This window comes from Silene latifolia, chromosome X, assembly GCF_048544455.1.
Source record: "Silene latifolia isolate original U9 population chromosome X, ASM4854445v1, whole genome shotgun sequence".
NCBI classification, from domain to species: domain Eukaryota; kingdom Viridiplantae; phylum Streptophyta; class Magnoliopsida; order Caryophyllales; family Caryophyllaceae; genus Silene; species Silene latifolia.
The window spans coordinates 298,949,018-298,962,641 of record NC_133537.1 but is presented as its reverse complement, the minus strand read 5'-3'; the positions used below and the strand labels follow the sequence as shown (position 1 = coordinate 298,962,641).

At 33.6% G+C, this 13,624-nt stretch overlaps 1 protein-coding gene across 3 annotated transcripts; it reads left to right on the top strand.

The window, feature by feature from the left end:
- Positions 1-7,558: 7,558 nt before the first annotated feature.
- On the top strand, positions 7,559-13,207 carry LOC141617129 (uncharacterized). Of its 3 annotated transcripts, XM_074434304.1 has the most exons (11): positions 7,559-7,812; positions 9,202-9,305; positions 9,402-9,533; positions 9,625-9,698; positions 9,808-9,913; positions 10,640-10,708; positions 11,036-11,100; positions 11,187-11,285; positions 12,065-12,164; positions 12,660-12,760; positions 12,958-13,207. In XM_074434304.1, exons 1-10 carry the CDS (start codon positions 7,647-7,649, stop codon positions 12,720-12,722), a joined length of 978 nt encoding a protein of 325 aa, XP_074290405.1. In that variant the 5' UTR covers positions 7,559-7,646; the 3' UTR covers positions 12,723-12,760; positions 12,958-13,207. The 3 variants fall into 3 exon arrangements, 2 of the variants coding, with proteins under 2 accessions (XP_074290405.1, XP_074290404.1); XR_012531085.1 differs by lacking the exon at positions 12,958-13,207 and having other exon boundaries at positions 12,070-12,164; positions 12,660-12,851; XM_074434303.1 differs by lacking the exon at positions 12,958-13,207 and having other exon boundaries at positions 12,660-12,851.
- The last annotated feature ends 417 nt before the right edge of the window (positions 13,208-13,624 follow it).

Below are 13,624 nucleotides of genomic sequence, written 5' to 3'. Positions count from 1 at the left end.
TCTTCCACTCTTCTTGAATTTCCCTTTACTCTTAGTGCTTATGTTAAGCACATCCTTGGGAGGGTTCACATTTAACCCCATGTCCCTCTCGGCTTGCACAAGTAACTTGTGCAACTCCTCAAGAGACACGTCCTTGTCTTGCATGTTAAAATTCACCCGGAATTGCACATATGCCTTGACTTTGGACAAGGAGTGTAGAATCCTATCTACGATGAGTTCTTTGGGAATTTCAACCTTTTGAATTTTCAAGGTCTCGACAAGCTCCATGAGTTTGAGCACATGAGGGCTAACCTTTTGGCCCTCTTTGAAGTCGAGATCAAAGAATGCCGCGGCCGCCTCATATTGGACGATCCACGGAGTTTGTGAAAACATGGTCACAAGTTTGGAGTAAATCTCATTAGCATTGCCCATTTTAAAGGCTCTCCTTTGGAGGTCCGCCTCCATCGCAAATATTAAGACATTTTTCATTGCGGCGGACTCCTTTTGGTAAGCCTCATATGCTTCCCTAGTGGTCGCGGTGGACCTAGTGGAGGGTTCGGGTGGAGAGGCCTCGGTGAGGTAACGAAGCTTGTCGTCACCTTCGGCGGCTAATTTGAGTTGGGCATCCCAATCGGAGAAATTTGACCCATTCTTTTCAAGTTTACATCGATCCATAAAGGATCGGAGCCAAGATGAAGTAGCGAGAGGTGTAGCATTAGGAGTTGGTGTTGGTGTTGCCATTTGTTATGAAAAAGAAGTGGTCTACAAAACAAAATATAAGGAGTAAAACAATTGTCGTTTTAATAATACTTGTAAAAAAAGTATGATTTAAACAAGTTTTAAGCATTTTTCTAGTGACCTCTACCCAACTAGATAAATGATTCCAAGACCCAAATTCATATCGACTTAGGCACGGGGTAGCCGATGCAACCTTTATCAATATAACTCGGTGGATTAACCTTTTAATCGATTCTACTTTTAGAACTCTTGGTCGATAAAATTACTCTAATGTTTATCTATAGCCCAAAACACATCAACAAGGGCACGGGGTAGCCGATGCAACCCTTATCAATTACTTTTGTTGAGTTCAATCCAAATTTCGAATAAATGTGTCCATTATCCAAACCCACATCAACTTGGGCACGGGGTAGCCGATACATCCCTTATCAACATGAATTCGGTGGATTAACATTCATCACCCACTTCCCCTACGTAACAAGGTTTGTACCCCGGGGTAGCCGAGTGCACTCCCTCGCGAAATAGGTTTTCATGGTTTCTACTATTTGGTAAGGCTATGTCTCAATTAATTGTTTTAGCGAGAGGTCATGCCAATTTATTATCTATCACGTTTTAAGTGAACTAAAGCGGTGAACTACGATAATTCGAATTGACACGGTCGATAAACTCGATAAGATAAAATGCATGTTTTAGTTATGGCGATTTAGCGATGCATGCGACATAAAATAAAATGCAAGCATAAAAAAAAAAAAAATCCTAGTATGGCCTTTCCTAAAATAGAAAAACTATTTAACTATTACATATTCAGAAACCAACTCCATTGGTCCCTTGAACTTCGGTTGTGGCACGCATCTCGAGGTAACACCGTCTTTATGTATCGTCATTCTTGAAGAAATCCGTCTTTTGGAACTCCGGAATGAATAAAATTACATAATAAATTACATAATTTCCTATTATACATTTGTAACTAAAATAAAATAAATCTTATTAAATTACAAAACGGTGATACGAGATCACAATAAAAATTACAACCGAATCGATATTCCCATACATTTCGGGAAATACCAATTAAAATCTAAGGCCATACTAAGTAAAATTACATAATTCAAAAAATACATAAATTAAAATTATGACAATCATAAAGAAAATGCAGCATTATAATATGTATGAACATGCTCAATTTTATGCTAAATCGCCTTTAATTAGCCAATATCGTATATTACTCGGTTTTTACGGATTTGCGTGATTTCAACATTTTACAATCACAAAAATTACATAAATTCATATTTATGCATAAGTTAATTACCCTAACCTCTTAGGACTCAAAATATAGTCTTCACTAATAATTTGACCATAATTAACTCATATTTACAAAATTGTTCATTAAAGGACTAAAGATTACAAAAATAAGCTATAAACTTCAAATAAATCACAAAATTTCAAATAAATTCAAAATTTGAAATTTAAACTCATGAAAATTCTGGAAAAATTCCATGACACTCATAATGTTCAAAATCTTAGGTTAAAAATTTCGAAATTTTTTCGGAAAAACAATGTTGCGGTTTATCGATTTTAATAAAATAATCATAAAAACATGGAAAAATTATTTTCATTAACTTTTCAATTTTAGATCTGAAAAATATAATAAAATGCAACATTAGACGTTTTTCCTAAGTCATAGATTATGTTTTATTAATTTTCCACTAATAATGTCACTATTTATGCTATTTTTCTTCAAAAATTCATAAATCATGCAAAAAGACTTCTTTATAGCCAATTATTTTACACACATCTTGTAAAATTGCATGTGACAACATATAAATTTTCTATGACCAGATTCGAAATTTAACTCATACTAACCTATTTTTCACCTAAATCCGAATTTAATAATGAAAAATTCATTTTTCGAGCATAACAAGTCCAAAAATTATGAAAATTTACAGGTTATCTCAAAATAATATATGTGACAACATATCCAAAAATCAATGGAAAATTCGAAGTATAGCTAATTTTAGACCAAAAATGACATTTTTACTCATAAAATCACATTTAAATGCCATTATTGTAAGTTATGAACAATAAAAATCCGAAAAATTAACCAAAATATCCTAAAACATTTTAGGACCAGAAATATTAATATGCATGGTTTAATTTCGTGATATATCATAATAACACAAATTTTACAAGTTTTATTTGTTATTCTTATAACTCGGAAAAACTTTTAACCGATTTGCATGCAAACAACCGTGGCTCTTGATACCGATTGAAGGAAATGTAGATTCATAAACAAACTAACATACTCATATATGTTATAAATTAATTTGTCATAAAATTAAAACGGATTTTATGCATGCAAACAATAATAAAATAGAGGAGAAATCATGTCCTTACAATGATGATTTCGGTTATATTGGGCACAAGAGAGATCACCTTTCTCTCTTGTTCTTGAGCTTTTCCTTATGGATGAACCAAGATCCAAGTATAGGATCTCTCCCTAAGCTTTATACCCAAGGCTATCTCTTAATACAAATTAATATTATAAGTACTAGTATAATATTAATAAGGTAGAAAATTGAACCAAAATATTATTTAACACTTGAATATTTCGGTTTTTATGAGAGAAGAAGAGGAGGATTTTTCTTCTCACTAGAACTAATTTTTGGATGATGAGTTGAATGAAAAATAATACATAACACTTAGTATATTATTAGGTAAAATTATAAGAAAAACAATGATGGGTTTTTCTTCTCTAAACCGTGTAAGTGGAGAGGTTAAGGGGAGCCAATGCATGCCCACATTTGTCTTCACAAGGAGTAGTAGGGTTGCATGGCTACTAAAGCAAAACAATCATTATGTTTAGCTACTAATTAAACAATTAATTAGCTTAATCCTCTTCTTGTTATTTCGGTCCATTTGATAATATGGAATCCATATTATTTTTGTCAATTGTCAATATGTCACATGTCATATGTGACATAAATTTGTTATGTATTTTTAACATATTAAAAATCAACGTATTAATAAAAATACGTCACATACAAAATCGACTTAGTAATTTCATAATTACTTGTGCCAAAAATTTTACCATTTTATAAATCACAACAGTTTGTATTTATAACAATTCATTCAAATTTAATTGTTACATTAAACAATTATTTCATCCGAGTAATGATACAATTCAATTACTCAGACCGTATCTCATTTAATCACATTTCAATTTGATACGTAAATTTTACTTCCAAAATCGTCCGTCAATTTTCAAGTAATTTAATTAACTCGTAACATTATACGATTAATTAAATAATCAATTAAGAGTGTTGCCATATAGGTATGACCTAGGGGTCAACGATCACCACCGTCGCACGACAGTAATGTCAAACTCTAGTCAGCCAATCATTACCGATATATGTTGACCAGTTGACAGTAACAAAATTACTTCCCAATTGTATTCTTTTTAATGAGATTTAAACATGTGATCATCATGATCAACAGTCGTGATCGCATTATTGTCGGAGGACACATATTCCAACACCATCACCATCACCAACACCAACACCAACACCAACACCAACACCAACACCAACACCAACACCAACACCAACACCAACACCAACACCAACACCAACACCAACACCAACACCAACACTAACACCAACACCAACACCAACACCATCACCAACACCATCACCATCACCAACAACATAGATGATCACAATATCAATCACACAACAGTTACCACATAAATCTATAGTCAATTAAACAGTAAAACTGAGTAGGAAACCCTACCTTAGCACAACTGCAAGAGACACAAGCAATGCAATCTAGAACGGCTCCTCTACGAAGTCCTCACCTAACAACAATCACATAAATTCCAATTACTATATGCAAAACCCCTTTTTCCCCAATTCACAATTCAAGCCAAACCCTAAAAGATTAATCAAAGAACTAAGGAAAACAAGGACTTATCGACACCGACGATAGAATGAGAGATGAAGAAACTTGCTAACAATCACACACACTAAGGAGAGATTTGGAGAGGATTAGAGCGTCGTTGAAGTGTTTAGGTTTTGTAAAATGTAATTAGAAACTGATTAACGCGTTTTGTATAACTCTAATCATCTCTAAATCAAACCGTGAAAATAACACCCGTCAGACCGGATACTCGGTCGAGTACAGAGTATACTCGACCGAGTACGCCCTACTCAGTCGAGTATTCCACATACTCGGCCGAGTATTCCTGGCCAGTAAACTGTCCAGAATACACGACACCCCTTACTCGGCCGAGTAAGCCATATTCGGCCGAGTATAGGCTTAGGAAAACCGTATTGGCTTGTTCAATTACATGATCTATATGTAGTACCTGCATGTCAACAAAATAATACATGTAAGCAAGTTAATCACCTTATAAGCAGATTACAAATACTAATCACGTGATTTAGAGATTAGCGAGGAAGGGACCAGAGTTGTTTATTTGACTTCATAACTATGAAGTTGAACTTTTTTATTTTACGCAGAACTTAAATATTAATTTTTAAAATTTGTAGCTTTATACTATGAAAACTATGAACAATCAGGAGAAATCAACATGCAAACAAACTAAAAATTTTAAACTTAAGTAGCAATGTAGCGCCTTTGAGATCCAAAATTTATATGAAATTGAACCATTGATTTTCAAAGCAAAATAAAACGGGGGCAGATGGAATGTTTGTCTTCAATGTACATTTCACATGACCCATGGAGAATTAAGGATGAGTGATATAAAAATGTGTTTTGACTTTAGAGAGTTGCAATATTGATTTTATATTTGCTTGGTTATCTTATTTCTCTATGAGGAGATATTTATACAAACTCAGTGAGCAACTGAAAAGTCACCAGTAATACACTTAATTATGCAAATGCATTGTATCATAATTTCACTAATAAGCTTAATTATGATAATTCATTGTGTCATAATTTATACATACCAACTCATAGTCTCTTACTATTCCTAATAAAATGCAAAGAAAAATAACATAAAATGTGACACTTAAAATTGCTTAACATGACACACATCAAATAATAAACTACTCATCTTGGCTTTTTATTATATTGTATAGATGCTGATAGTTAAGTCATTTATATATCATACTAAATTTCGAAAAAATAATTAATTTGGAATAAATTTTAAAGGATAATTAAACAATAAAAGTGGAATGAAGAAGGTCTCATTTAAATTCACCATGAACACGAAATTATAAATGTAATTATTTTAGTTTACTTACTAAATATATTACTAAACAATGCAATTTGTTTTTTTTTTTTTTACAAAACCTTATCCTTTACGTGAAATAATTTCATTAACTAAATACAAAAATACATGGTATTACTACCCATTCAAAATTTTATTATTAGTGTTTAATTTCACTTAAGTATTTACAGAATTTGTTTGTAAATTACTTAAATTAAATAAATATTTTATTTTTCATATATTTTATATTTTCCTAAGAAAATATTTTATATGATCTTTAATACTCATTTGTTGATTAATTAGTTCTGTAAAACATCTTCTATATACAACAAAGTTATAGTATATTATTTTTTTTATAGTAACAACAATAGTGAATTAGTGCCTTTCAAAAAAAAAACAATACTGAATTAGTGATAATACAATTTTTTTTGTTTTTAACTTCATTTATTCTTTTTCGTTCTTAATTTCTTATGTATTCAGTTTTTTTATTTCGAATACATATAATACTACTCCATATGAAATATCTTGAAATTATTAACTTATAGTTAATGCGTATTTTTTTATTGTAGTTTTTTTTTTGAGTTAATTAAGCTTAAAGCTAATGAAATATGGATGGATTTTTAAAGGAAATAAGTGAATTAAATTAATGCAATATAATAATAAATTGATAATCCATGTCATATTAGTTTGTCAAGTCACATTATTATTGTGTACGTGGTTTTTTTCATCCTATGTGGCATTGTCTACGTGACATTTTTAGGCTAGCCTTTTAATAATATTTGGGATATTCTACGGTGTACGCTCGTATTTTTCGGTTTTCTATGTTGTACCCCTACCTTTTTGAAATTCTATGGTGTACCCCTAAACTTCTTACTTATTGTCCATAATGACCTCCTTCAAATCTCCATTAACTTTGTCACTATAAAACAACCTTAATTTAACCTTTATTTTGACTCATTAATATTGTATCAATATCTTATATGAGAAGCATCACAAATCACTTTTACTAAGTACAATTTACTATTAAAAACCTCCGTTATGAAGCATGAAAAGATAATAGCGATTTGATAAATTTGAGTTAAATTTGTATACTATTTGGTGGGTTAATGGTAATTCGGCGAACTAATAGATAAATGAATACGTTGCCGAATAATTGGAATGGTAAATAGACGATTTAATAGATCAATTAAGAAATTAAGCTAGCAAAGACAATGAATAAGGTCATTATATAGACTTATGTATAGAATTTAAGGGTATACCGTAGAATTTCAAAACTATAGGGGTACAATATAGAAAACCGAAAAATTCGGGAGTACACCGTAGAATATCCCATAATATTTTATAGATATAATACTTCCTCCGTGTCGGTCATTTATTAGCTATTCCATTTTAGGTATCTCAGTTAATTGTATAATTTTCTATTTTAGGAATGTCTTTGATGAGTATTTTGATAATTTACACTTAATTTGGTCCACTTATCATTTCAATAATTGAGCAATTCCTTTTTCTTAGTGGTTGTGCCAAAAAACACAGGCAAACAAATGAACGAGACGGAGGGATTATTCATAGCAATTAATTTAGCCGATAATTAAAGTAGTAGTGATTTTCATAGGTTATAAGGAAAAAAAAAAAATGGTGGATATACATTGAGTATATTTAGGGAGTATTGGTGAAGAGTGTGGTGAATCCAAAGTGAAGAACGATGAGTTTGATATGTCGAGTATCTGCCATGGCTGCCACTACCATGCTCATAAATTCAATATCCAAGAGAGCTTTCCCTTCAATTTTACTTTCTCATCAAAACTTCCTCTTTCCTTCTCACTTTTCCTCTCTCTCTTCCTCTTCCTCTTCACCTTCTCCTTCTTCAGGTAACTTTAACTCATCCATCACATGTCTGTCTTCCTACATGATTTACTGCAGAATTTGTAGTAATAAAACATGGTAAACTGGAAAAATAATCGAAAATTTTCATTATCGAGGGCGACCAGCAACCGCCCTTGCTAGTCTTTTAGTTCCGCCACTGACTGTGATATGATTTGGCTGACAATCTTGTATTTGTGAATTAATTTTTGTACTACATCTTAATAGCTGATGTTTTGAGGTGTTTTTAGCTGTAATAGGATTTTATGTTGTCATGTTTCAATTAATTGAATATAGAATATGTTGTTGTTGATGATGATGATGATGGTTAAGAGGTAAATGGGTGTCGTGGTGATTGATGTTTCGAAGGTGGTTGATGAAATGTCACCGAGTAGTAGGATTAGAGGCCGCAATAGTTAAAGCGACTTAAAATTAAGGAATTTTGAAAATGCGCGTAGTTATAGGTTATAGCAGACTGGGTTGAATGTGTTATTGTTGATGGATGGAGAATTGGCGACATAGTCAAGATACTAAACAGTTCAATTCCTCAACTTTTGGTGGACTAGCACTTGTACCAAAGCTTACACTGGGTCTCTCTAAAATGGCCTTTCTTGCAAAGGTAGGGGTGGTGGAGTATATCATTTACATAATACATACTTGTAATATCAGCAACATCAACAGTTGCAGGGAGATGTTATAAAATCTAACCCATGATCTTATGCAAGAGTAGAAAGTGAGAGATAAAAGGAATGGAATATGATAGTTGTAAGCGAAGGATACTATATTGTTTATGATCACAGTGTTATAATTCTACCCTATATGAGCAATATGGTATATGTGAAGGTGTTGCTTTGGCACACACCATGGTGATTCTGTATTGTCTTGTTGTATCTGCCACCTGCTCAACACTTTGTTTGGATAGAGAGAAACGGAGGGAAACCTATTGTTTGGATGTGATCATGGAAAAAATCAAGGGAGGGAAGCTGGGTCAAGTACTTAGTAGTCATCAGTTACCCGTCGACATGTACCATCCACTAGTATTTCAAAACTATACTGCGTAGGATGGAATTGGTTTATTAACAGGTTGAGAAAATGGTTTACTTCCCATGCCTATTTTAGCGAAAAAGTGATCTGTTGGTTGGACACTGCTACGTCACATTAACTAATCGCTGCTCGTGCCTCTCGTTTGTGTGGGTGAGTGGGGGTTGAGTGTCCGATAGATATTTTTTTGGCAACTGCCAATATACATTTGCACTTACTAGTGCGTTTAGCGGAATTTCTAATCTAGTTTCTTAGGAATCAGATTACCCCTCTTTGTTTGACAAGCTTCCTTACTCTCATGAGTTCGAGACGTATAGCATATATGATTTTTCCTTACAATCTATGTTGTGTTGCAGATATATCTCACTTAGCACAAGCTACAAAGAACACAGTTGATATATTACTCAAAGGAGTTAATGACAGAAGTCTTGTCGAAGAAATCAAGCATATTCTTGAAATGGTTTGCATTGCTTCTTTTTAACTTATACAGTTAACCATCCAGATAAGCCTATATATGAGAATTAATTGATTGGATCATCTCTCAATTTTATTGAAGGCTAATCGTGCGTCACTGAGAAGAGAAATCCTGCACACAAATTTTCTTACTCCTCCTACATTGAATGAGGCTATGGCGGTTTTGAATAAATTAGTTGATGTGAGTGCTATGTCTAATGGAGGATATCCAGAGGTGAACTCCCCCCCTGAAAAACCGATTCAGGTCTTCATTGTTGGCTGAAGGTCTTCTTCTAACACATTGTTCGCTATTCTGAAATTTGTAGGCAGAAAGGTGTCGACTTTCAGTTGGACACGTAGAAATTCTTACTACACTTCCTGATACAGTTGCAGCTTTGAGGTAGGCTGTACTGAACTTAATGTCTTTAACCTTTTTATTTTTAGTAGGTAAAAGTTCTCTCTTTAAAATATACACAAACTCCTATATTGGTTAAGGCTACTTTTACTAGCATTACAGGAAACTTTGGGTTTCAACCACCTACACATGGTGACTTCCTTGGGTCAATACTTGGCACGGGAATTGCTAGGGAAAAGCTTGGAGATATCATCCTTCAGGTATATTATCCAGTCTACTCGACAAGTGTTTCCATATTTGCGGCTTTGCGCTTGATGACGGGTGGTGCTAGAATGTAATCTAGCCATTCTTATAGTCTCTTCTTTTTTATTAGAGTTTTATTCAGTTCTAATCACTAATTTATTGATGACTTTATTTTCCTTTTATAATATTTCTCATCTTGTGGTCTTCTTGACCTGTGTATATTTATCTTGGGTGGCTTAGTCATAGAATAGATATGAACTTATGACTCCAATATCCTAAGTACAAAATTCAAACTCCAAACTAATATCATGGCCTGGTAAATTCGATGTAAACCCTTAGTTGCAACAACATTACCTAATGCTGGAAGGTCCCCCCACAAATGGCAGGATAAGGAGGTGTCTTATGTACTCAGTCTTACTCCTTGTTAATATAGAGGCTGATTCCGGAGTTCCATGATGAAATTTGCTTCGGGAATTTCATCAAATGACTAATAAATCACAACAAATTGTAGTGTTCCACCACAATCCAGGTTGCTATATGTACACTCTCATTCATCTTTTCCTGATTCAAGACAAGCAAGATTTCCTTCCTTTGCTGCTTCTGGTGGTGGTCAGCCTAGTAATTTTAGAAGGGGATGATGAAATAGAAATGCGTGGGGTTATAACTTGCAATGTGCATGATTCTTTTCTTTACGGCTGTGACTTTAAGATTTGCCCTGATTTGTCGCTTGCTTGGTTTTACAGGGAGATAAGGGGGCTCAGGTTCTTATCGTCCCTGAGCTTGTTGACTATATCATTTCATCATTGACCAAGGTAACTAGAGTTCAACATGTACTGAACACATGTAAGAGAAATGTTGTAGTCCATCCATCCCAATTGTATTCTCCCATTTGACTTTAGTGGTCAATCAATGTCAACTTTAACTGATATTTTCTCGCAAGATACAATCAATATTTTAAAAAATGACAATGAAAATAGATTTTTGATAATTCAAGCGTAAGAATCGCATTTTATCCCTGTCTATATATCTAGGGAAATTAATAGTTAGAGTTCTCATTGGTGGGGGACAATAAGTTTGGGATGGAGGAAGTGTTAAGTCTCACTGTTCTGTTTACTATATGCTGATGTCTGAGAACTTAGGTAGGTAATGTTCCTGTCTCTTGCACAATGGTACCGTTGGAAGCACTGGAATATGAGCCTCCAAGGTTGGATATATTTCTTATCCTATCCTTGACTTTTGTGTTGGACTCAATACATTGGTCGTAAATTGGGAACTGTTTGATGAATTCAGATTAAAGACACTGCGAACTGTGGAATCGTCACTAAGAGTTGATGCAATAGCCAGTGCTGGCTTTAAAATTTCTCGGTCAAAATTTTCTGAACTCATAAGGTGCATCGTTCTTGCTATTCAATTTGTCTCATAAGTGTGGATGGCAGTGAACATTTAATGGATTTGATCTTAGCCCACACTTTGGCTGTTTGGCGTATCTACCTTTCATAGGGGTCCGAGTCTCCGAGACAAGAAAGTTGATTTTTTTTTTTTTGTATTTTGACTAGTTTTTATGATGAAATATTTAGAAAGTTTCATTTTCGTATAATAAACTGGTTGAAAAGACATTTAATACTCGTAGTACATTGGATACAGAATTTTATGGGTTCACCGCTGACTTACCATATGTATCGTAAACATTATCACATTGTCTGATAAGCTGAACATAGTTGTCCCATTTGTAAAAGCCTGGGAATTTGGCTCTTTTTAATCGTAAATTTCAAGAGATTTTTGCTAACCAGTTATGATTTATGAGTCTTTGATTAAGCAATTAAATTGCTAGGTGTTTTTGCTAACTAGTTATAAGTCTATGATAGAGCAATTAGGATTTTGATAGGGTCGTTTTCTTTTCCTTGATGCCTTTTATTTTTTTATTTATTTTTATTCCAATGAGACAATAATCTCATGAGTGACATTCATCATCTCCGTGTTGATCATGGATCATTACTGGACGTGGAAAACTACCCTACCCGAACAGCTACGCCAGAATAACTTGACCCACGATCGAATTATACTTGAGCAGAACAATAATGTTTTTATCATTCCTTTTTCTGGGTGCACACACATTTTGACATATTATCAATTATTTATTAGCTTCATATTTATCCTTTTGTTACTAGTAAAGGAGATGTACGCATTAACTGGAGTACAGTAACAAAAAATGGAGCAACACTGAAAACTGGTGACCTTGTTTCTGTCAGTGGCCAAGGGCGACTGAAGGTACGTACGTCTTAACACAATGGTAGTATTAAAATGTCAGATGTTTAGATTGTTTTAGCAACAACATTACCCAACGCGTCAAAGGCTTGTGACTATTGTGGGTTTAACAGCGACATAGCTATCAAAGGAGAACTTGGGGGGGTCCTTTGCATAAAAGCGTTGGTGTCGACTGTCGAGTCACTCACGTTATCAGGGTATTATCAGAAACCTGTAGATCCAGATAATCCCACTACTTGTATGATAGCTATGCCACTGGAGGTAAGTGGTGTCGGATGCACACGACCTTACCCTATAGTAATACAATTAGAGGGGCAGTTTCTTGACTACTCATTGAATACTCGTGAGAATCACATTGACTGGTGGTTTAAGATTTATTCCATTTTAAAAATGCTAGTATAACAAGTATTTCGCTTTATAGGTTTCATTGGAAGTGGAAATGAAGTTTTTAAGATTATTAACCGAAATTTTGTGGGATTTTACCCAATGATGTTGCAGATAGGAGAGATTAACACAACAAAGAGGGGAAAATATGCTGTTGAACTCATGCGGTATCTCTAATAACTTTGTGAGCCAGTGATAATTAGGCTCAGATGATTGTAAGTTGCCTCGGTGAGGCAGTAGCATAAATCATACTTATTTCACATTTCTGATGATTTATTTTTAGTGGATGAATGGATTATTAACCTATATTTCAGTCCATAGTTGAGATGCCTAGACGAATTTCCGCTTATTGCATATCGTTCTGAGACAGTTAATCTGAACCTACAAATTAGTGTTGATCATTTGCTCGCAGGCTCTTAAAGTTGGGAGTCTGAAGATTTCGAGGTCCTTATCCCAATACGCTCTTGCTCTCCAGTTTTACAGATTGCAAGGATGACAACCTAGCTGTATGTTTTGTAACATCGATGATACCGAGTATATATTAGTAACTAATTGTTTATGACTACATATATTCATAAAGCATATATTCATGACTAATGCCAGAAGAATAAACTTATTGTGTAGAATGCCTAATCGATTTTAAAATGTATTATCGTACAAAATATTTTTTTTTTATTGCAGATAGTTCTTTTCATACCGTAACAGTGACCTAAAGAAAATTACAGAAAAATAAAGAAAAAATTGTTGATTACAGCTTTTTAAAAACCACTTTTTAAAAATTACAGCCTTATATAATTTTTTTGTAAATTACATCCAAAATATTACTTCTAATAAGAAGTTACAGCCAAAACATAAACTCCGGTAGAAATTGATGCCAATTTGATTTTTTATCACTTCATCTTTTATGACCAAAGTACCCTTACCTTCATCTTTTAAAGTCTCTTGTGTTCTTCATATTTCACTTAACCATCACCTCTCTTAATTCCCAATTTCTTCAACATTCTCATCTAATCAAGCTCTCAATTCACCCCCCCTTTCTTTAACATTAATTAGTGTTTTCATCATCTCTCTTTTATACT

What these genes read in the sequence shown, in the direction of transcription:
- LOC141617129 (XM_074434304.1), top strand. Translation starts at nt 7,647, where the DNA reads ATGAGTTTGATATGTCGAGTATCTGCCATGGCTGCCACTACCATGCTC. An exon ending in TCATTTCATCATTGACCAAG is followed by an intron (nt 10,709 to 11,035) that starts GTAACTAGAGTT and finishes CTGAGAACTTAG; the next exon opens with GTAGGTAATGTTCCTGTCTC. An exon ending in CTGGAATATGAGCCTCCAAG is followed by an intron (nt 11,101 to 11,186) that starts GTTGGATATATT and finishes TGATGAATTCAG; the next exon opens with ATTAAAGACACTGCGAACTG.